This window comes from Athene noctua, chromosome 1, assembly GCF_965140245.1.
Source record: "Athene noctua chromosome 1, bAthNoc1.hap1.1, whole genome shotgun sequence".
NCBI lineage: Eukaryota > Metazoa > Chordata > Aves > Strigiformes > Strigidae > Athene > Athene noctua.
In genome coordinates, this window is record NC_134037.1 from 116,194,657 (window position 1) to 116,218,956 (window position 24,300).

Sequence of the window (24,300 nt, forward strand, 5' to 3'; positions counted from 1 at the left end):
CCCAGGTGTGCGTTGGTTTCATTGCAAGGAATGTTGCAGTTTCACAAAACTGCAGTCAGTAGCGCAGGTGTTTCACAGGTAAGGCGGTTTCAATGCTGCTTGAGAGAAAAGGCCAACCAATTAACGGGGAAAGGGCCTGTGCTTTCAAAAGGTGCTTTGGATCAAGGTTGCTTGAAGACATCCTCTAGTTTTGCATGGTCTGGTGGGGGTGAGCATGGTGGGGTGGCACAGTGCTGTCCTCAAGCACCCCCCACCCGCAGGGACCCCCTCTGCCACCTGGCTGCCCATAAGGCTTGGTGTGCTCAACCTCAAGTGATGCACTGGTGCATAGCTAGGTGAACCAGATTCCTCTCTTCAGTTTTATCAGCTATTTTGCAAGTGTTTTCCTGCCTTTGCACTGCTTGTTGTCTTTAAGTAATTATCCCTTTTTGCAGCTTCCAAAGCATCCAGATTTCTGAAGTGATCGTGCAGGGAAGTGTTTTGATAATTCCTGCTTGCTTTCTCTTATCATTTAAATGTAATGTTTTGACAAAAGTTGACTTCTGATTTGCTGTAGCAAAATTACCTTGCAACTTAGTTACCTGTCTTGTAAGGCGGATGAACAGTTCTGAAGAATTTTGAATTATGAATCTGTCATTATCTCCCTCTTCCCCTGTCTCTAGTTGTTTAATTTTCAAAGCTGAGAATGACTTAGGTTATGGCTGGTGTATTCAGTTTCTGATTGGTTTTGAGTATGACATTATCCTCTCAGATTCTTAACTGTATATTCACTTTGATATGGCTGTGATGGAGCTTGAAAATACGGACTCTGAGGAAATGCAGTGACCTGTACCCTTTCTTAAGGTGCACTGTATAACAGAGTGGGCTGAGGAGCAGAGCTGATGTGGTATTTGAATTTTTTAAGAGGCAGTGTACCAGTTTGGTGACATTTCTGACTTTAGGTGAATATGCTTGCGTTTGGAGAATGTGATGGCAGTTAAGTGTAGTAATGTTAAAATATACTGATAAGTTTAAATATACTTGAGTGTTTAAATAGAGGCACATGTGCCTCTAAGTCTGTATGTATATATTTATGTGTATAAGAGCACATTTTTGATAACTTTTATAAGCCTCTTTCTTATGCTGTCATGGGCTATAATTTTTTTATTATAAAATTTTAAGATATAAGTCACGACCAACAGCAGTTTGTCGTCAACTGATATCCTTGATAAAATAAACTCACAGACTTTGCAGGCAAGTCTGTCCCTTTCATGAAAGTCTGAGCAAGAAGATAGGAAGATCTGGTCTAGCTGGTGAAATATCTCCCCTGCTAGCACGTCATCTGCGTTTATGGCAAGAGGATTGCAGCCCGGGCTGTGGTCAGCACCGGCTGTGATCGCTGCAGAGCATCCCTGTGAGGAGGTCCCCCAGCTGTCCAGGCTCCACCACCTCAGGACTTGGAGGTTTGCAGGATCCCTCTGAGCTCCACTGGGAATTTTATCACAGGGAGGCAATGTGAATCCTGTCCAAGTGCTGTGCTGTGCTCCTAATATGGGTTCTTCCCTAATAAGCAGGCAGCTGCATTCTGATCAGCTTGATTTTTTAGTGCCCTGAGGGTAAAGGTACACATATAGAACGTTACAGCAATCTAATCATGAGGTACAGAGGCATAACTCACTGAAACAAGGTCCATAAGAAAAAGAAAAGATTCTCCTTCCCTCCTGTGTAGACTCAGAAAGTAATTGCTGTGGCTGCATAAACCTGCAGGAACATCCCGGCATTCGATGAGAAGGTGCAAGGCTTTCACTTACTTAACCATGCAGCTGCCTTTATTTTCTGGTTACGGCTCCCAGTAAGCATTCCACTATCTGCTGCGTGTGTTTTAGGACCAAATCGTATTATCTGACTTGTCCAGAGGAAGTTGCAGCCATATAGGAGAGCCATGTGATAAACAGCTCTTGTAATTCCTGCCTGCCTGCCTCACTTATCTCCATCAAGACTATTAATATTTCCAACATGTAAGCAGTTTCCAACAGCTGTCAAGTGCAAACAATAAGCTACCAGAAAAACTGTTTCTGCTTCTCCCCTGAACTTGATTCCTCAGTTAATAAATATATATGGCCCAAAGCTAAAGGTGCAGAAGTCGAAGGCTAACCAAAGGTTTGGATATTTTGCAGTCTGCTACTGAAAATGGATGCTTTATCTTGGGGGAGAGAGAATTTCTAGCTTTGAAAAAATAAAATGAGTTCTACTTAAGATTTTAAAACTACAGAATTCCTCTTCATAAAAACAATCCTAATTATAGTCACTTTTATATTTCTAACATATCAGTTAGCAGAAGTGTTTTTAAAATGTATTGTTTACATTTTTTAAAAATAATTAAACGAGATAGAAAATCTGTTAAGGAAAACAATATTGAGACCCAAGTTATTGTCTAGTTCCTTAACCATAAAATCATCCTGTGTAACTTCTAAATACATTTTTCAGTGTCTGTACCTACGTCCTCTGTAAAATGAAGATAATAATACTCCCCATCTGTATGGTTTTCTGTTGTAAGTGTGAAATGTTTGGACATAGCTATCCTGCTTTGGAAACTAAAGAAAATTAATAGCATAGATGCAAGGTACTCCATACAAAGTAGGTGAAGTGCCAGAACATTCCTCAGCATATTTAATTTATTTGTGTGGATATAGCATCTTTGTTTCTTACTTAGCATGCTCTGGTCCTTTAGTTTCCATTAGGTCATCCAACCTACCAGTGAGGGTCTCGCACTTGAAATACGGTGAATAATACCCATGTGGCTTGACCATCTGTAAGTGGTGAATTAATCACAAACACTGGTGGACAATGTCTTTATGTTGCACATTCAGATAAGCTATATTGTGCGATAGCACACACCAGGTCTGACTTTAATTAAATATTCGGTCCACAGATGCTGCAAAAATTAGTGAGTTAACAATTTTCTCCTTAACCTGACTTGTATGGTGCAATCTGCAGGCTCCAAGAGAGCCCCCACATTATATGTATAAACCTCACTAGCAATGGTTTGTGGCTTTGGGGTTTGTAGCTCCAAGCTGCCGTCTCCTAAACAGCTCTTCTCTTCAGGGTTCAGTTACTCGGTCACGTTTTTCTCTGAAGAACAAGAATTACAAAAGCCGACCGCCCAATGCAAACAGGCCTGGGTTTTTTTTTTCTCCACGAAGTTTTGGGGAGGCTTTTAATGCAGTACAGCATGTTTCTTCATAAGCTGTTGTTTCTGCAACCACTTGAGTGGTACCTCTGAAGTGATTGCGCGTTGGTGAAGGACATCGATTCGCAGTCTTGCATCTGGCTTTGTATTAGTTGGGTTTTATTGCTGTTATTACGGGGTTGAGGTTTTCAAAAGTTCTCAAGATTTGCCTGATAAAAGCTGTCAGGAGTTTTACCATCCCTCTGAAAGGGTGGTGTGGGTGACTTTTAATGGTTCTGAAAATCCTAATGCTGCTGTTCACAAACAAAAATTATTAGAATACTGTTTTAGCAGAAAAATACTCAAGCTTTCAAAAGAAGCCTCTGGTTCCCTGTAACACATATGCTGTAACAAAGAGGATAATAAAAGTAAAAGGGAATAGTATTGCTGGTATGTGGCTAACAATAGTAGACCAGGGATAATATATTATCCCTGTGTGTTCAAGCAGCCAATTTGAAGGAACTGGAAGGCATAAGTAAATGACAAATAATTGAACCTTTGTACCTTTGCCCTTTTTCTAAGATGTCCAAAAGTAACAGCTCATTAGTGGAATTACTGAAATAGGTGCATTTTGTTAGTGTTTGAATAAAATTAAGACAGCGACAAAGCACGGGGGAAGCATTGCTCGGTAACATGTGACCTTTCCTCCAGTTATTTATCCCTTGATGATCACCCCGTTTGTGGAACAAGCCAGATAATTGCAGAACATGAGCATCGGCAGCTGTACATGCACTGATAAAATGGGACAGCTACGGTGTTATAATGATCTCTCTGAAAATATGACCTAGGGATTTGTCTTCTGCAGTCACAGGGCAGCTTTCCTTTCAGACCTGTACGGCGAAGGCTCTGCGTGACAGCAGCTCCCTTTCATAAGCCCCCATTCAGCGCATAGGCAAGATGTGGCAAGGCTCTGCTCTTAATGAGGTTCTTGTGATGGTCCATCTCTTCCTGCAGCCTGTGCTGCCCCAGGGAGACCAGCAGATCTTCTTGACCCTCCTCTCTGTTGGCCTCTCCCACCCATCTTTAATTTTGCAGTCTCCAGGTTCATTTCCTGGGTGAACAAGTACTTTGCTGGAGGAGACAGCCAGAAGATAACTCGCCCTACCACTCTCAGGAGAGAGGACATCTATATGTCTGTGCTCTGGGGCACTGGGAAGGTGACTTTCAATTAGACCTCAGCAGCTTCTGTCCCTTTAGGGTAGCTCTCAGGTTTGGATAGGGAGCTATATGGATACTTCTAGGGAAAATACATACTGGGGGAATCATGCCCCGCTAATTTGCTGGCCAAAAACTTTTACAACTGAGGTCATGATAGTTCTTGCAACACAGAACTCTTTCAGAAACAGCTTCTTGGTGGTTAAATCTTTGTGTGCCTTGCAAAATGTTTTCAGATAGGTTTTCTGCTACACCAACTGATAATAGGCAATTATGTCATCATTTTAATCAATTGAAATATCTTAATCAAAGCCTTATCAGCATGATGAAGCATGAAGTACAGCTGCTAAATGGACCTTGGATATGCAGAGGGCTGACTGTACAATGCAAAATGTACAACGCCATTTTTCTAGGCACATATGTTTGGTAGTTTTGTCACTGGTTTGTGCACCACTGTAGTGTTTCGTTTCTGCTGTGTTAGGAACGATCTCAATGACAACACAGCTAATAAAGGACATGAAGTGCATTTCTAACTTCTTTTTTTCAGCAGAGCAGATATCTGTACAAACAGAAATACCTGATAGGAGATAGTCACAAGTACTCAATGTTACAATAAAAAAAGCTTCAGATAGGGATAAACATGAGTGCCGTTAAAGTACAGAATTGTATTATATCAGGAAAGTAACCTATTGTTCCCTCACTCCTACTATGAAATGATCGGTCTGTAATGGTACAGTGTATCTGTTCCCAGGGGCTTCCCACAAGGAGGAGGAGTAGTAAATTAAGATGAAAGCTTGTTTTCAGCTTTATTCATAATAAATGCAAAATTCTTCCCTGAAGCACTTGGCATGACTAATGTGCCACATATTCTTGATATCCCAGAGCGGCAGGCAAGTGCTTCTGCCAGGCTGGTGGTTTGCAGCACACCTTGGGCAACGTGCTACCTAACAAGCAATGGGAGCCAAGAGCGCTGGAGCACCAGAGCAGGGCTCCGCACAGAAGAGCATGAGCCGGAGCTTTTTGCCTCAGGGCGCCTTCAGTATGATTTTGCTGTTAAGTTACTTGATTTCCGTAGAGATGGTTTGAAACCATGTGAAACGTGGTTTTGTTGTTTTGTTTTCCTCTTTAAAGCAATTAATGATGACTGTCTGTGGGGAAACAAATGCACTGCATGTTGGAAAATGCTGCAGCAGTCTGCCATGTTACTTGAAGCAATTACAGGTTATTTTTTATGCTGTTATGGCAGTATCTGAAGCCCCATCTCCATCAGTTGGGACTGAGGTTCTTTTGTAATCCTCTGCAAAGACCCAGGCCCTGCTTGGGGGGAGGAAGGTGGCAGAGCTCCAGGCACGGTGCCAAGGCACTGGGCAAACACTCCACAAACAAAAAAGCCATTTGAAAACCTCACCATACCTGTCAGTTTCAGTGAGAGTCCTGTCTCTTGTACACCAGAGTGTTCAGGGCTCTGGCCATCCCCTGTGACTGGCCATCCCCCTTCGAGTCCCCCCACCATAGTAGTAGAAGAGGGCTCCCTGTCTGTGCAGTTCTGCGCTGAAGGGTGCAGAAGGAAATTATGCTGCAGGGAGGATGAGCTCTTGGTTTTGGCAGCAGAGGAGCATCTGCCCATTCTGGATAGCGAGGAGGAACAGCAGCCCTGGCACTAGCTGGCCCCGCTCCGCCAAGGGAGAGCATGGAGCCCTGCTCCCCTGGCTGCACTGCAGACAGATGGCCTTCTCGGGGGCTGGCCATGGGGCAGGGGAGCCAATCTCACTCCCCTCTCACACAAAACCGTTGGTTTGAGTTGGACAGTTATACCGTGTCAGCCTCATCTAATACATGTCTTGCATGTTACATTGAACAATTTAAGGCATGCATCACTGAAAAGTTTTAATCTCAGATGCTTTGCTTTAAAAAAAGCACATAAATCTGCAGTTGTTGACAGGTATATTTTAATTGCACCTGTTCAGTGAAGGATAATATGTTACTAAAATTCCCCCAAAAGTTTTCAGTTAAATTTATGCAGTAGTGACGGTCACTAGACCATAAATGATGGCAAGCCCAATCAAGCATATTGGGTTTCACACTGAAATTGCCTATCACAACAGTTTTAAAAGCACGGTAACTCTGTCCTGTTCAGAGCTTAAGGAAGACAGTGTGTAAAAGTCATCTACCAATACATTTATGTTAACCTCAATTTTATGGTCTCTGCTTTATTCTACTTCGGTAAGTCCCAAACATTTATGTTCTTGTTTGTTTTCAAAACTGCTATCATGGTGTCAGGAGCAAACACTTTTTCTGGAACCATCTTTGGTTCTTATGATACAAATCAGAAGGATACTGAAATATGGTAATGGTCAGAAGTGACTTACTAGTAGTTCTTTGGTACTGAAATCTTGAAAGGGCAATCAATAAAATAAAAGTTTACCACAGACCTGTATTTCCTCTGCCTTAGAGTCTGTCAGGCCTGCCCAAGGAATCAGCTATTGGCAAAAGGAGGTTTTTTCCTTCTCTTATCCACACACTACCTGTGTGATCACCTATTTAAGCACCAGTGAGGCTGGAAAGCTCTAGCATGGATTTGGGAAACATGCTTTCTTGTCTTGAACAATAAGTTCAAAGATTTTATCCTTCAAGCCTCCCTAGTTGAGCGGAAGAAGGAATTGGCATGTAGACATGTAGACAGCCTTGATGTCCGATGGGCTGGAAAGAGCTGTCTACCTCTATACTTACAGCTTTTTCCTTGGCCACATGCCCTGAAAGCCCTCCTCAGGGTGGGATTCACATCACAGATGGGAATTGCAATAGGTTCATGCCAGTAGTCCGCATTAACTTCCTTGGCAGTCCCTCTGGAGCTGGAGGAACAGTCGTTTCAGTGTGTGCTCTCCATGGACCCGAGCGGTTGGGTTCCAGTCCTGGGACTAGAGCCCCTCGGCATTGGCACGTTACCAACAATGAGCTGTGGAGAGTAGCCAGTCAATTCTCTCTTTGCCTGTTCTAAACCCACAAATATCTTTTGTCTTTTATTTGCATGAAAAGAGTGCTGGGTCAACAAAATACACAGTTGTCTCTATATCTTGGTGAAAGTATATAAATGTTGCCAATTTTATTTTTTTTTTTCTGAAAATAGCGTGGGGAAGGGATTGATGGCAATTAGCCTCAGTGGTGATGGATAGCTGATATATTTGCTTGAGGTCAGAACAGAGTTATGGTTAAGAAGCAGAAGTTCTAAATTTTCAGGATCTGTTTGAATAATTGTCTTCTATATTCCCCCTGTTTCTAAACAAGTTTATGGTTTAACATTGTTTGTGCAGAGGGGGAAACATTGGACAGATCTGACCCCCAGATGGCTCAGTTGATGAGGACTTGTAAAGACTTTGAAAACCCTTCCATTTTATACCGTGTGTCTGAAACGGGCTCTGTGTTGTAGATGTTAAATGTGGAAGTGATGCTTATAGGTCGGAGCTGTGGCCTGGCTGGTATCTGTGCCTCTGGTGAATTTTCAAAAAAATTCTACCTTTTGGATTCTTCATGGAGAAGGAAGTCCTGCATATGTTTCACCACAGAACTTCAGAAATCACCCTACTGATTGCAGTAAGATGATACGGTTTATTGCAAATAGTTAATCTTAGCTTTTTGGGTTTTTTTTCAAAGAGCTTGGACTGTAGGGTTGAACTATTAAAATCATTTATAAACTGATATAACAGTTATAAAACTCACAATATTCAAGTACTGAGATTTGATTGCTGTATTCAAATTTGAGCCAAATTCCTGCTCTCCCACAGTTATATATATTCATGGTCAGTAATTCACACTTTGTCATGGCTCTCTACATCATTTAATATATGAAATAAATGAAGACATTTTGCTCTGGAGTTTTGCCTTGATAGAAACGAAATGTAAAATAATGCAGTCATCGAAGAGGTGGGTCAAATTGCCATACATATTAAAAGAGGCTGCTTTTGATCAGCTCTTTTTGAATGTCTAGTATAACTCCATTTATCTGAAGATCTCAGGGGACGCCGAAAACCTCCAGATAAATGGGGGCTTAGTTAATCAGGGAAGCCAGCTGTCCAGCTTCTTCACCAGGGTAGGGTTCAAGATCATAACCCATCCTTTCTGCAGCCAGGCCATCTTCAGAGAATGATTTGCATGCTTCACTTCAGCAATCTAGCCTTGAGGCTTCTGTAGAAAAGCCAGCCAGGCATTTCAAGCTTTCTCCTGGCCCTGCTCGTCCCAGAGCACAGCAGTGAGATGGGAATGGGAGTTTGCTGATATATGTGTTGCATTTTTTAAAAAGTAGTAGTCTGTATGGCATTCTGCACACATTGGCTTGGTCTAAATAATGCAACGAGGCTTAGCATTCGTGGGCATCTTTGTGTCAGGCTATTCTGAAAGCGCACAGGAGGGAGGTAATGCAAATTTCATGTTAGAAAGATTAAGCTTAATGTTCTAACGTGTAAGTAAAATCTCACCACTGGTTCTTAAGGATGAGGGCACAGCACACTTAAAAGGGCTGCAGTTTTGACAGATCAAGTATTGTGCTAGTGATTATCTGGATGAAAGCATTCTTACATGGTGATAAATATGAAGCTTCTTGAGGCTGCAATTGAAAATTACTGTTTCAGACTGCTTCTGTACAAAAGGTCTTGAAATGCTGTGTCTTCACCACCACCTCCCTATCTATCTCATATTATTATTCTTTGGGCATGTTATGTTCCCTCAGATCCCCAAAATACATTACTTGGGACTCCAGGGTATCTGACAGATGACTAATGTAGTGGTGCCTACAGAAGATTCTGACATAAACACAATTAAGTAGCAAAATGGTGGTTTTGTTTGCATACAAGAAATGCAACTTGAATAAGCTACAGAACAAAGATTTTGTGTGAGAGATCAAATGGTACTCGTGATATCATGCTGCTTTCATGCCCTATATTTACAGGCTGGAGGTATTTTTCAGAGGGTTCTTTACAGCTTGTTTATTATGTTCCTAATGCCTCTGTTAAAATTCCTAAACTTCGGTAAAACTTCAGTTGATTTTTTTTTTTTAACGAATCCAAACTGTTTTCCCTACTATGTGTATGTATTAAAATAGAGATGGCAGAGTTTAGTTTATTTCGCCTGCAGTGACTTAATGATTTTTAGATTAGGCTGTAAGTGAAAATTAGTAGAAGCACCTTGCTTGCTGCCCGTATGGCAGGAGCTGCTGTGCTGCCTGGTGGTCCTGGTAGTCGTGCTTCGGGAAGCCTGGGGAGACATAAGGAGTGTGCTGAGCTGAAGAGGCTTGGTTTATGCAGTGGTCTTCCTCACTGAGTCTGTGGTATCTGCACCTACTGCTTTCAGCTTTTTAATCTGCAAGAGTGACACTGAATTGGAGTCTTCCTCATACGCCTCTATAGCCGCTCATCGATCCACACAGCTCTCTGGACCTTGGCTTAAACTCTGCTCAGTACGTTATTTTTCAGATGCCTCTCCTATAGCTGCCCAGCTGTTTGGCTGAGTGGTTTTTTTCCAGGCTTTTGTGTGATTAGGGGCATCTTCCATCTCATAAATAAGGATTTTATGAGATGTAAAGCTAACCTAGTCCAAACCTCCTCGCTCTCTTTTTCCGTGCAATATTTAGCAAAATCGGTACAAACTTCTGGTGTGTTAGCAGTTGTTCTGCGCATTGTATGCTTATGTGTTAGATGTGCAAGGTCTTTCATTAAACAGCAGGATATTATTAGGCATAGCATGAAAAGCCTTTATAGTCTCCCTGCCTTGTTTAAAGCGGGCCCACAAGCAGACCGCAGCCTAAAAGGCTGCGCAGTGAATCGAGCGCTGATGGCCGGTCGGCAGGCTCAGGTGGTCGTCAGCCGCAAGTTTCGCCGAGCCCTTTCAGTAATTTGTCACGCCTGGGTCTGTTCCCGCTGCGCCAGCACGTGCCAGCTCCGTGTCGGAGGGGCTGTTGGCCAGACGGCCACGCAGCCCCCGCGTCCCGCTGTTAGCGAGGCCAGCGCTCGCCCGGCCGCGCGCTCCGTACAGCCCTGGCAACAGCCGAGCGCGCTGCAGAATAAGCATCTTCATAATGAGAAGTGAATGGCATCCGTCAGTCCCTTTAGAATAGGGCCCAGGCGTGTGCCTCCTCTCCTAGGAAGTTTGGCAGCCTATTCATTAACAAGAGTCATCAGGAGTTCAGCCCATAATAGGGAGGCAGCCCCAAACGCAGGCGGGCTAATGCTTGCGCTATCAGGAATGCGTTCTCCTGGGCTTAGGGGAAAGAGAGAGGAAAACTAAGCAAATAATGCTGTCAGCAGGTGCAAACTCTGAAATGCTATGTATTGATTTTCTTTCTTCAAGCTTCCACGGGAAGTTTATAAGAAGATTTATCACATATCAATCGTTCTCCGCTAGCCTTAAAAGCAAAATTCTTTTTTTCTTTCTTTTCTTTTACCAGCATGTCTATAGGAACTTGCATACAATTAAGATGCGCTTTGCTTATTCCCCTGGAGGTAGAACACTAGACCATCGTGTCCTATTTTTAAGCACCGCTTTACTCCGATATTTTTTTTTAAATACTGTTCCGGAGTGGGTTTGTAATGAAAGTCATAAATGGCACTTCAATATTAATTAGTAATGCTTTTCAATTTTAAATGCCCGCACCTGCATTGTGTTGTCACTGGTGTTATTCTCACTGCTCCTAATTTCTAAATTTAAATTGGCCTTTGCTCTCACACAACAGTCTTACAGAGTTAGAATGCATTTCCCCGTAACAGAAACACAATGAGAATCTGAAAACTTTTGTTTTAAACGAGGAAACGGAGAATGAGATGTCATACTGGCTCCTGCGAGCGTTAATTCATAAAGTCATATGTGAGGTTCTTCAGCCCATTGTAGATTTGTTTCAGACGTTATCCTGTTATTGGAAGTGTATGATTCACCTTCTGAGAAAACAGAAGCTGCACACAAAAGGAAAAGATTTGCTTTCTCCGCTGTGAAAAGCTGCCGCAAGCAGGGGTCCTATTAAGACAGCTGGAAAGTTGCTTCAGCTTGTTACGCTTGTAAGTTTTATTGGTGACTGGTTTTTGATTACACATTTGAATGCTGTGTGTTCCAGGTTGCCGAGTTTTAATTAAAAGGCAATAGTCTTGATTTTAGATTGCTTTGTTGTCTGCATTATGCAGACTATAATGCATGCAAGTTGGGGGGTGAATTTTTCCAGTGTGCATCATTTATTTAGGATACATAAGATTACACCTTCTAGCACCTGCCTTAAATATAAACTTCACACTTTCAGCAATTGTGTTTATTACAGTTAATTTCGTTTAAGAATACAGTGATCAAATAAATATGTGGGGCTTTTTCTCCTGTCCTGCAGCTTGTTTCTCCAATCTAATAACTTTTCTAGTCTGACAGGGTCTTAGTAATAGGAGTATTGTGTACCAGGAACTTTCTGTAATGCCACAACTTGTCGGTTAAAAGTTGGGTTTCAGTTTTAAAAAGCCTGCAGTCTGGGGGGGTTTGTTTCTGCCCTCGGTAACTTCAGCAATCTGTCAGATCTACTAAGCCACTGCTTTTCATTCATGAAGCTAAAAGATACTACCCTTAATTTCAAGCCATTAAATGTGTTCATTCCTTGTTGCTAGCGTTCAGAACTGTTAAGCAGCACTAGGCAATTTTTGTCCCCTCTTTTCCGTGCTCACACAGAACCTTGTTAGTGTCGCTGTGGATCTGAAGTGCTGGTGTTTTGGACGTTGTGTAACAGCATTTAATTCTGCGCACACATTTCCTTAACCTGGTCATTGCAGTTATGAGGAAAGAGCTCTGTATCTCGAAGCAATAATCCAGAACCATAAAGAAGTAATGACATTTGAGGATTTTGCTGCTCAGGTCTTTTCTCCCTCTCCCAGCTACTCCCTCGGCGGAACTGGTGAGTCTCTGCACGTTATTCTTCTCTTTAGCACTAAGAAGCACTTGAGCAGCAGATGTACACCTGTTTTTTGTAGATAAATGCTTGCAAATTTAAGACGACCGTTCTTCCCCTGAATCAACTAATGAATATCAAAAGGAATGATGACATTCATTTTAATTTGTTTTGCATCACAGCTATTCACTCTGCTCCTTTCTTCAGCTATCCTGTTAACCCCCGAATCCAGCAAGGTTAATGAACTTTCTCTCAGTAATGTGCTCTGGTTCATTCAGGAGTGTGGGTTTCTTGCTGAGCTGGGAATATGTTGTTCAAAAGCTATGCCTGAATCGGTGCTTACTTATCGAAAAATAGTTCCTCACAGTAGAAGCCGTTGCTACTAATGCTAAATGGGGATTATGCTGCTGAGATACCAGGGTCAGGGATTAATGCAAAAGAAATGTAAGAACTGCGTTCGGTTAGAAAATCATAGCAGCGTGCAGTATGCTAACATTTCCCTTAAATATAGATGAGCAAATTTCAGGCTCCCTTCCAACCCCTGGCCCGGAACTTGTTTGGGGTTCTTTTAATATATGGATGGATATACATACATGTGTCCATGTGTATATGTATATACACACACATTAATGTTGATCATTATTCATCAGCCCTACTGAAAGATGAAAATGAAATGCTGAACACAGTGATTTTATTCCTTGTGTGCCCTATCGAGATTTTAAGTTAGCGTGCAGTCAGTAAGATGTGAACTGCTACTTTGCTGTTTTAATTGAGTTTAAATAAATGTCTCCTGAAAGGAAGCTTTGACTGTGAAATGCAGATTTCTAGTACCCTTAGGATTTGTTTTTCCAGCTTCCAAAAAGTATATGGTCACAGTGTGTTGGACTCTTTAACAAAGATTCCTTAATCCATTTTTTACACTCATAGGGTGAAACTGGCACTTCCTAATTATTGCCCACAACTCTTTTGGATTGTTTAACAGATTATTTCAAACCTGTATAAATGTTGCAGGACATCTGTTCTATTTCTCTTTAGCCTGACTTGTTAGCAAATATCTTCCATCTAAACTGAAAAAATTGGAGGCAGAAATTAAATTTACTAAAATAAATCACTTACAAATAAAATCAGCCGTGCATCATTGTTTAACGTTACTGGCTCCAATCCTCGAGCTTTCAGAGCTTTGTTAGGAGATAAGAGGTATATGCATGTCCCTGCATTGGTCGCCAGTAGCAGCAGGCAGAAGGCTTTGGAGATAAGCAAGCTGGCAGAAGTAAAGGGGAACCGGTGCTATTTACATAATCGCGCCTCTGCTTCCTGGAGAGGCGTCAAGAAACACAGGGATGGCCTCTATTGATCTTTGTTGAACTGGAATACTAAACAACATTAGAAAAGCTTATAACTTAAAGCTTTGATTAATGTTTTCTACATTAAAAAGTAGAACAGCTGTGAATTAAATTCTTTTATACGCTCTGCCAAAAGTCTGAGACAAAAAAATTATCAGTTTCAATAGAAATGTAGATTTCATGCCCAGTGTTGTTAGCACTTTGAATCATTTATCTGTTGACTTATCGGCAAATAAAAATGTAGATACATTGATATATTTTAAATATTTTGCTCTATGCATAATTGTATTTCATTTTCATGTTCTTCTTACAGCGCACAGTGATCTTATTGTATACAAATACAGTTCAGCAAGCAAGGACAGATTCATTTGATAATACTGTAGTCATGCTTTCTAAAGCCTGTGATATATTTTGTATGCCAAAAATATTTAAGATGCTTCTTAATATCAACTTAAGTTTTTCAGAACACTGTTAAATCATTAGTGTCTGAATGTGGTTTTGTGATGACATAATTTTATTTTGTTTTAAGAGTAAAACCTGCCACAGTCAGATCCTGATTTTTGAACTTCCAAATGCCAAAATTTATTTCACACTCACAAAGAAACTGGAGGCCAGTTATGACTTCTGGTGTCAAAATCTTTGCTTCAGAGAGTCTCCTCACGCTGCCTACTGACTTACTTGCATATGTAGTTGTATATTACCCAGAGCTGTATCAGTTGTTGCAGTTTGTCATCAAAAACGCTATCCTGGCAGCCAGCAAGGAGGCTGAATGTAAACCTCGCAACTCGGCTGCTGTTGCCTGCTCGGGTGAGTCCCCATCCCAGGAGCAGGGAGCCTCATGCCGAGCTGGGTACGGACCTGCCTCAGCCTCGCCCGTTGCCGTGTTTATTGTGGGTTAGATTGGCAGGGTACTACAGATGTACCAGCAGCGCACAGAAATAAAGAACGAACCAGCTCGGGTGCAATTTGAGTAAGTTTGCAGCCATCTATTCATCCCTGTTAATGATTAGAAAGGGATGAAAAACTATGCTGGAGCCAGCAGTTCCCCTGTTGGCATGGGCACAGCCAGGGGCAAGCAGGATGGTCTGAGGCTGTAAACGGTGGCAGCTCTGCATTTCCCAGCGCACAGCCTGTCCCCCCCACCCTGTGCCGCAGGCAGTTAGACCTCCTCCAAGCTTACATTCACCTTTCCTGTGCCTGCAAGATCGGTTGTCTGATGCTTAAGAAATATGGATGGCATTTTTACTCGTGTAGAAGGGGTATCTCTATTCTGAAACAGGAAAAATTAATCACGGAGCAGTAAATGTATGGAGCTGACACAGGTCTGTGTTTCCCCTTCTCAGGTAACAAGCCAGCTGATACTACTAACCCTGCCTAGCTTAAACTTTTCAGGTAAATTTAAGATTAATTCCCCTCTGATCTTATTCTTAATACGACCTACTTGTACTCCTGCCATTGCTGTGTATACATGTGCACAATAGAAGGGGTCAATGAGTAAGTGCACATTTTATTAAAAAGAAGATTGGTTTTAGTAGTTAACACAGTATAAAAAGCAAATCGAGATCATTAAATAAATCAAATACATAGCTGTTAATGACACACATTATTGGTGTATTAACTATGATCTATTTATTTGAACTAAATGCTTTTATGTTTTTTGATACTGCCTCTAGGGATGCTTTCCTTAGATTCAGATGGGATGTGGGTTTCTTGAAGTGTGCCCTGGTTTAGTGTCCTGTGTCACGAATAGTCTTGCAGGTGCTACATTTTATGCACGAAAATCATCCAATTGACCTCCTTTGCTGTTTTCAGAAGTAGAGCCTTAAACTCCCTAGATGCATCATAGATAGCCCTGTATATCTTAAATGTTGAAAATGCAGCCTGGTAGGCAGAATGGACATCCCTGAACTCATTTAGGGGATGTGCAGATTAGGAACAAAAGATGAGAATACAGTCCTTTGTTGCTAAACTGGTACATTACATGCCGTATTTTAATTAGGCTGGGTATGAGAGTCAGCCCAGGAAATCCTTAGTAATCCAACACTATTGAATTATTCTTATCCTTTCCCTCTGCAGATTTCTCTCATTTTAGAGGATGGGGTTTTAAGCTGCGTCTTTTTCTGTTCTTGCCCCCTCAGCCAAAAAGAAAAACAGTTATTCAACAAAATACTTGTGTGTTCTTTAAAAAAAAAAAAAAAAAATCATAAAAATGAAACGGGCACAAATAGATACGGAAGTGCTCCAACTTTAATTACCTCTGCTGACTAAAAAGCGTTTGTTGGGGTTCTTTTTATTTAAGATCAGAAGCCAGAATCATGTTAACCCTTAGAAAATGGAAGTAGTCAGGTGTTCTAGAAAGGAAAAGAGAGAACTTTTCCACCAGAGAAAGATTTCTATGTGAGGGTTTTATAGTTACAAGGGTAGATTTCTACTTTCAAGAGAACCTACAAACCTGCTTTTCAGCAGCACAGACTTGCAGTTAGTGCTTCAAAGGGTTAATTGAAATGGGCACACTTGACTGCTGAGAGGACTGATCTAATCACTGCCATATCCAAGTGCATCTGTTCACCATGAGGTCATTCTTGTGCATGCTAATGATTTGGAAAATAAAGCATAATGCTTGACGTTATCAGAAAGGATATAGTGTAAATCTTTGCTTCTTTAGTTGCTAATAGCTATTGTGGAATGAAATGGCAGGCAAAAGCATCTCGGATTATTGCTTTCCATTTTAATTTTTTTAAAGCATCATTTTCGGTGGAGTGTCAGGAAAACTGCTGGAAAACTCTGACATGTGGTATCTGTTGATAAATGGATTCTTTAATGAATATTATAGCATTGCCCAGGAGCAACACTTGAGTTGAGGAACTATAGACGTTTTCAGCATTCCCTGGTTTTAAAGCCTTGGAAGCTGTGCCTGCTTATTTACATAAAACTGAGATTTTGCAGCCTTTTTGTTGAAAAGGTGACACATGCTTTTCTTTTGTCTCCAGACATTTACATGCATAAATTTCTTGTAGAAAATACTTGAATGTACAACAAACAAGATTTGGTTTATTTTAAAACACGTTTTGCTAGGTGCTGAGCTTTTTCTTTCCCACTTTAAAGCAAAAGGAGTATTTCAAATGGCCATGTAATTTTAAAACATATTTTTGACAGAGACAAAACAAAACCTGGAGTAACTGTTGTCTTAAACAGACATATTCTTTTTAATGCTAAATGAGCAATGATTCGGTTTGGTTTGGTTTTACTGGGGTTTTTTTACTTCTTTGTCTGTGCATTTTCCTTGAAAATCTGCAGGATGCTTTGTCAGTTCTGTGTACTAGGTGGAATAAAAGTCTTCTCCAGGTTCTGTATAATATTTTTGCATATTTTTAGGGAAGTCGGATGGAGCTGAATATTAAAAAAATACACATCTGAAAATAAGTAGCAGTGCCATGATATTACAGCATATGCAGCACATGCCAAGTGTTGGGTTTGATGAGTGTGACAGTGTTGCCTGAAACTGAAAAATTAGTTTCTAGTAACTGAGACTTAGAAAATTCCAGACTACCCTGGCAGCTTGGAGCCCACTGCTCAGCTGTTTCCACTGCAAGAAGAGGCGGTGCCGAAACCATCTGGCAATTGTTACCAGCCGGACCGGGATGCTGCTGCAGAGCTACACGCAGCGCTTTGACGTGGGCTTGAACCTCTGTGCCAAATCCTTCCATTTCCAGTACAGGCATTGCCCTTAAATGTGGAAGTTAAGCCTTTAGCACAAAGCTCATTACAAGGTCTGTGTGAACTTAGTTCTCAGTAGGTGAGAAGGAAAATGTGCAATCATAGGTGCCAGGTGTTGCAATCGTAGAGGTTGTCCAGGGAGTTAACAAAGAAGAAAAGCTTAGGGAGGTGGAGCAGAGGAGTGGGAAAAGTGAGCAGAGGAGTGGGAAAAGTAACCAGAGGAGGCAAGACTCATGGTGTTTGTTGGGGTTTTTTATCCCCTCCCTGTGAAGAGTATTCGGGAGGAGGTACAGGGACCTGGCCTGCTTCCCCTCTCTGTTTAATCCAGGTAGTTCTTGGGGCTGATTTTCAGCAAACTGAGCATCTTTCACTGCTGGGTTAGCAGCCCATCCCAGCCGGCTGCTCAGGCTGCCTTCAGAGGGATCCTGAAGCTGCACAGGCAGGTCCGGGAGGTGTTCCTTATCCCTAGGGTCTTGGTTATCAGTGATCTGTGTGCGGCTTTCCTGCCCCTCTGCCACAGAGCTACCTCCTGCCTGGGCTTCCTCACCACCACAGGAACGTGCCACTGGACGCTGCACTGGGGTGTCTTTCGGCACCGTGCTGACACACACACCTAACTCCTACCTTGTACTTGTCAGCAGAAACAGCGGTTTCATAACCATCTTCATCACTGCCAGCCTCAAAACCCTTGGCTCAGAGATACGGGGGTCGCCCATCACCCATGTTCCTTCCACGGGATCTGCCAGTTCACCTGAGGACTTGCTGAGGCTCCATCTGCATCCCAGCATGGCAAAGAGGCAGAGCCTAGTGGCGGATGGTCCTTTTCTACTTGGAGAAATTGTCTCTTCACCCATGGTAGCTGCTTGAAGGCAGAGAGTGAAAAGGTGCCAAATGAAATTTTCAACTGAATCAAGCATAGTTACCTGTTTTAGTGAAGGAGGAAAATGAGGATGTTGTGCAGAAACCCCAAATTTACCCTTTCTCCCCAGAGATGCTTTTCAGTGAGACGCCCAGAATAAATCCATTTCATATTTTGCATTACCTCCTTCCTTCCTTCCTTCGCACTTAGGGAAACCTACCTGAGTGTATTCCCGTAACAAGACGCAGCAATTCTGATCCACTTTATGGATCTTTTAATGGCAAAACTGAGAAATCACAATGATTTCTATGACAACACGTGGATGCTATAAACAAAACCATAATTTTGCTGAACGATGAAGCAATGACCGAGTGGAAGTGCATCCCTCCCTCCCCCAGGAGCACTTGTTAGAGACACAAAGACTAACACTAGAAACCAGAAACACCGTTTTTTCTTCTTTTGGACTCAGGCAGTGAGTGAAAATGTTTTCCAGGCTGTGGTGTCTTCCTTAGTTTATTAATCTACTCCTGCATTTAGCATAAACTGAAGAGTTTAAATGCCTTCCTGGTAGTTATAGCCAAAGGAATAAGAAGGAAGCTCCTGCATCCTAATACACCATGAGACTGTGCCTTGGTCAGACCCTTTAGCTTTTTAAAAAGTCAAAGATTATGCATGTTGACAGTATGATAGTTTGCATTTCTTCATGAAAGATCCTTTCTTGAATTAGTAAAATTCTTAGCATCCCTGTAAAGGTTAGAAATGGTCTATTATTAAATAGGGCAAAGTCATAATAAATACCATGAATCATTAGGTGGCATCAGCTCTGTACTCCTTATAGCTCCTCTGACTTGAACAGGTCTGGTTCAGAAGTGTATGAATCTGTGCAGAATGGTAAGGAGGTTGCATCTTTACTTTGCAGGTCCTTGTCAAAGCAGTTGCAGAGTGCTTTGGGTGCCAGGATGGTTTTTCCCTTCGCCCACCACCTGTGGGCGTACAGCCTGGACCTGTCCCCCGAGGCTGTGTAGGCGCTGGGGTTGCTTCTCCCTCGACCCCGCTCTAATCTCGGGATCTACAGGGTGTGACAGCAACATCAGGGGTCTGAGCCTGGGCCCTTTCTTTTTTCCATTTAATTGGTTGTCTCAGAGGGAGCTCTCCGAGCTACGATCTCCAGGAGGGGAGATGGTGAGGGAGGGCTTCCTCCCTTGCAATCAGCACTGGGATGGTAAAAAATACTAGCTTGACGGGTCTTTCTCTTCTGCCGGGTGACAGCTCCAGCTGCTCGAGCTGTCGGCTCGCGAGAAGGCTCTAGGCAATGTGGCCCCTTTGCATTTCTCCTCTGTGCTGACACATGTGGGCCCTGCGGCCACGGCGGCGGGAGAGCCCGTGCAGTGCCGTCCTGCTGCCGCGGGCTTTGGGCAGGGGTTGGCGGCTGCGCTGCGTGTTGTACAGCGTGTGCAGTGGAGGAGCGACCGCTAACACTTGCTGTGGTCCCTCTGGCTGGCAGACCAGTGCAGAACTGATTAGCGGCTGCTCCAAGTCAGGACTAATTAGAACTTTGATGTGTACGTTTAGGGTTTATTTCCAAATCTCTAAAACCATCAAGGCTGGGTATGTGATGGTGTCAAGCACTCACCACCTGTGCTGGGAGCTGGGAGTGCATTTTTTTAGGGTTGTTTCTGCCCTTGATTAACCTGTAGTTTCAGATTATTCTTCCTGCTTCTGTTACAGCTTTCCAAGGTACTACTTTTTTTTTTTTTCATAACCAAACAACAGTGGAGCAAACTCTCATTTACCAATGTTTTGGCTGTTGCAGCGCCTTGCTTAGGGTCTGATCTGGTCAGGGGAAGCCAGTACAAAAGCTGCCTCTGACTTCTGGGGGTCCTGCAAGCACAGCCTGACCTCCACTGTACCCCCCCACCTTCCAGCTAGTGGCCTTCATCCCCCTCTGGCCTGAGGCTCTGCTGCTGGCACTGGCTTGACACAGTCAGCTCCAACCTCCTTTCTTCTGCGTTTCCATGGGTTTGGGGGGAAAAGGGACTCTGTAAGCTCAGCTGATAGAAAGACTCTCCAAATCTGACAAGGGTTTCGTGCCGCTACCCAGCTGCTCTTCCAGGGGATCCCCTCAGTCACTGCCGAGGTCGAACCACATCGCCTTTGGGGTTCTGCTCAAGGACATCAGATAAATGAAGGAGCTCGTGCAGTTTTAAAACAGCTGCCACTTGTAACAAAATATGAAATATTTTAACAGCTCATACCAAACATGACAACTCACCAGAGGGCCACGTGGTGTAAATGCAGTTCTGATTACTTGATCTCCTGCATCCTTAATGCGGTTGGATGTTATATCTGCATTTCAGGCCACTGAACATGTGTGCTTTTGCATGAACACAGCCACTGCTTTATTTAATGATGACTTCTTCAAAATACACTCCTCTGAACATGTAGGCTCAGGGTGCTGCTTATATGGTATTTTTCAGGCTGTCATTGTGAGTGGAAAGCATGTCAAAATGCTAAATGGATTTACTGCTATGATTCTCTCTGGAATTTTATTACCTTCACATTACTGTGAAACATTTCCACAGTCCTGTCGTAGCTCATAGGTTAATTGAGGGGGGGTGGGGGGAAGATACGTCACAGCCTGTGTGAAAACTTCGTGGGTCTCCTCAGGTATAAAGCTTCAGAATCCTTAATGATCACACATGATACTGTAATCCATTTTTACGTACGTGGGTTATACATTAAGACCCACCTTTTTTGTCTTTTTCTCATACAGTAGAAACGTTTACCAAGTAAGCGCAGTAGCCTTGTGCTTAGCTTGTCAGATCAGTTTCTCCCAGGTTAGCGGGAGCAGTAAGGGAAAAGGAAAATGCTGTCAGGATGCTGCGGGCTGCTGCTTTTCCACTGTGTGCTGAGAGGGTGGGTGACTGCAGCCACACTCAAGGAGGAGTTTGTTAGGTTTCACTTGCCCCCCCCAAAAAAACTTTTGGGTCTAGAGCAGTGCCTGGCTTCAGAGACAGCACAGAATAATTCTGCACAGATCCTGTAAAAAAAAAATGAACCTAATTTCAGGAATCTGTAGTAGTCCCTAAACGTGTGCGTGGTTAAAGCCTTAAAGGATGTTCCTGCTTGCACGTGGGGATGGAGGTGAGGGAAGGGAAGACACAGGAGGAATAGCAGTAGCCTACCGCCTGGCTTCATCAAATAATTTATGTGGGAAATTTCCGCAGCAGTGAGGCGCTGTCTTCTTCATGAAATTTTCAGTAGCATTGTAATACACAAATTACACCCTTTTTGTTGTTGTAGTTCTTAAAAGCAAACTCAGCAGCTTTGTAGCACATCAGTAAGAATCCCGTATCTTGTAAAGCCCTGTGAGGTACCTGCTGTACTCATTAAATGCTGTTGCTGAACATACTGTCAATTCGAAAAGCTGATTTTCAACCACAGAAATACTGTGGCCTTCTGAGGCGTGGTCGGTTTGGGGGGAAGGAAGAATCCTCTAATGTTACTGCACTTGTGAGGGAGCTGACGGAGAAGATGTTTTCATTTTCAGTTTTCTGCATGCGTTGTCCCTGAGGGTTCAACTGGTTTTGTGGTGAGGAGTGGGACCCCCTGGTAGTTCAGCTGCATGACAACAGTGCTCTGTGGCTCTTGTCCTGGCAGAGGTCCTGCCTGTTTTCTCCATAGGAACTCCAAGAAGATGTTTCACCATTATCAGTACCAGTGTTTCTGTGCTTGTGTATATGCTGAAGGGTGGGGAGAGGGAGTTATTTTGCTTTCAGGAATGTTCATCTGCTTCAAAAGAGAAAGAGAAATTGCTAAAAGATCTTTTTTTCCTAGAGCAGATGCCCTGGTGGTGTATGACAAAACAGGTTTGTTTTGTTCCGTAGATTTAAAACAAAATAAACTACCCCTGGCTTTCCAAAAGATTCATTTAAAGAGTATTTTTATCTGCATTACTAACTGAATTTTTAAATTTCAAGTTTTTAAAAGCTTAAGCCTTCATCACCATAAAGCATTCATACCGGTAAGAGACCGTGGAGGCTCCTGATCCATCATTCACGTTCGTCTCATTTGCTTGCAGGCGTACGAGTGCCCAGGGTGTGGTTGTGCACGTGCACGTGGGAAGTTTATGTGTCCCAGCAATGTGGATGTTGTTCACTTTCTGGGTGTTTTACCCTGCCTACAGTGAAATAGTAGTTTAGGTCTCTGTGAAGCCTCCAGTTTTACCCCCTTTGAAATTATATGACCACTGAAAGTGTTGGAACCATAGCTGAAGTCTTATGGTACCATATCAGCAAGTTTGGCAAAAGCTGAAGGGAGATGATTATTCATTCCAATTTTTGCCAACATTTCCTCCCCCTGTTTTTTCAGTCCACAGCCTGAGAGGGACAAGGAAAACCTGGGGGTACCCATTTCTCTTCAGGTCCCTAAGGGTGTTGGGGTGAACTTTCTATGGGGACCTGCCCTTACAACTGGAGCCCACCGTGTGCTGATTTTGCTGTGACACCCCCGGCCTGACCTTCACACGAGCGCAACGGGTGTGCTGTTCCTGTATTTATATGATTTTGTGTTCTCTTCCTTTAGATTAGAATATGTAATGGTCTCGTTACGGTAATTGCCGCAGGTAAGAGCGATGCTTCCCAAAGGCCCCGCTGCTGCTGGTGTTGTGCTCCATCACTAACAGCTCTCCTCCTCCTCCTCCTCCTCCTCCTCCTGTGCTCAGCACGCGGCCGCGGCGGCTCTGGGGCTCTCTGGGTCTGTCTCTGCCTGTCCCTGTCGCCACAGCCTCATCTCCTGCGCTGCTGGCACACCGAGCTCCATGGGTGCCCACCCAGGCAGCTCCTGCTCCCCTGGGCTGCCGCCGGGTACGGCCACCACTGATACCTGCTGGGGGGAAGCCTTTGGGGCATGGTTGGGCCTGTTTGCCTGTGTGTTTGTGGCCGGGACACCACGGGATGGGATCAGGGCAGCAAAATTTCACATTTGCCAAGCTGTAAATTTTAAGCACTCCGCTGGTCCACCTGTGAGACAGAATTTTTTATTTTCTTTTATCTTTTGTTTACTACACCATTGCGGAGCTCCCCCTTGGTTTTTACAACTTAGAAATTTCACGTTGCCTGTGCACCCTCTGAAGCAAACACAGCAAGAGAGAAAAAAAACACCTCCTCCATATCACTGAAAAACTAAGCCGCTCACAAGCATCTTAACATCAATACAGAGACAATGCTGATTTTCCCAGGCACGTGCCAGCGGGCGCGCGCAGGCCGGCTTCCCTCCCTAGTGCAGCCGAGCGAGCGGAGCCTTGTCTCTGAGCAAAGTTGCAGGCTCCCCTTGCAAGACGGCCAAGTAATTAGAGTTCGTGCCAGACAGCTTGCAAGTGGAATTATAATATTTGTATGAAAGCCTTTATCTTTTGTGGTTATTACTTGCTCACTCTGCAGCTGCCGTCTCCCTATCAATCAAGGCGGTTTCGGGGGAACTTCAAGGTTGATTGCATAGCTAAGGACTTGCCAGAAGAAAGTTGTGACTGAAGGAATGTGCCGGCTCCCGAGGCGAGCGGATGCTGTGGGTGCTCCCGGAGCGAGGTGTCCCTTGCCCGCACCCCCGCCTGCTGCAGCCGCCCAGCTTTTCATATGCGCAGGCGATGCATTGTTCAGCGCTTGCATGAATATTGCTTGAGCTTGACCATTTGGTGAAAACTGTATTATTTTGACCATCTGCCATTCTGCTTAACTGCAGGAATGTAAAGTACGACACCTCCCTCACAGCCCTTCCCTCCCCCACACTTTTCTCCCTGCAAACAGCACCACAGGTTTTGTTTTTAATTCAAAACTGACAGCTCCACATTTTTCACAGAAAATGCCTTCACACGCTAAGTCACATTTTTCACCTTTTTTTTTAATGTGATATCTCCCCTTCAGTCAATTGTCTCGAAGGATAAATCTGGTAAGTAAAGGTTGTCTTTGAAATGCAAACACTGGTTTGCAAACCCTCTCAGGGATTTCAGAGGAGGTACTTCGGGTTAGCTGCAGCAGGACGTTGTTTCCTTCACTGCTTTGAGTCACTAAAATAACTAGAGTTAGCCAAAGCATGAGGACAAAGTTTTAACCCTTGT

At 43.3% G+C, this 24,300-nt stretch overlaps 1 protein-coding gene across 5 annotated transcripts in view; it reads left to right on the forward strand.

The window, feature by feature from the left end:
* Positions 1 to 24,300, forward strand: part of RALGAPA2 (Ral GTPase activating protein catalytic subunit alpha 2) — a 135,187-nt gene that overhangs the window by 106,481 nt on the left and 4,406 nt on the right. For 3 of the 5 annotated variants that reach the window (XM_074895917.1, XM_074896008.1, XM_074896420.1), the window contains one exon: positions 12,151 to 12,272. The exons of 1 other annotated variant lie outside the window; for it this stretch is intronic. In XM_074895917.1, the coding sequence (XP_074752018.1) occupies positions 12,151 to 12,272 (122 nt within the window). Of the gene's footprint in view, positions 1 to 12,150; positions 12,273 to 22,769; positions 22,810 to 24,300 lie in introns of all 5 variants that reach the window. One more of the 5 variants, XM_074896102.1, reaches the window with a different exon arrangement.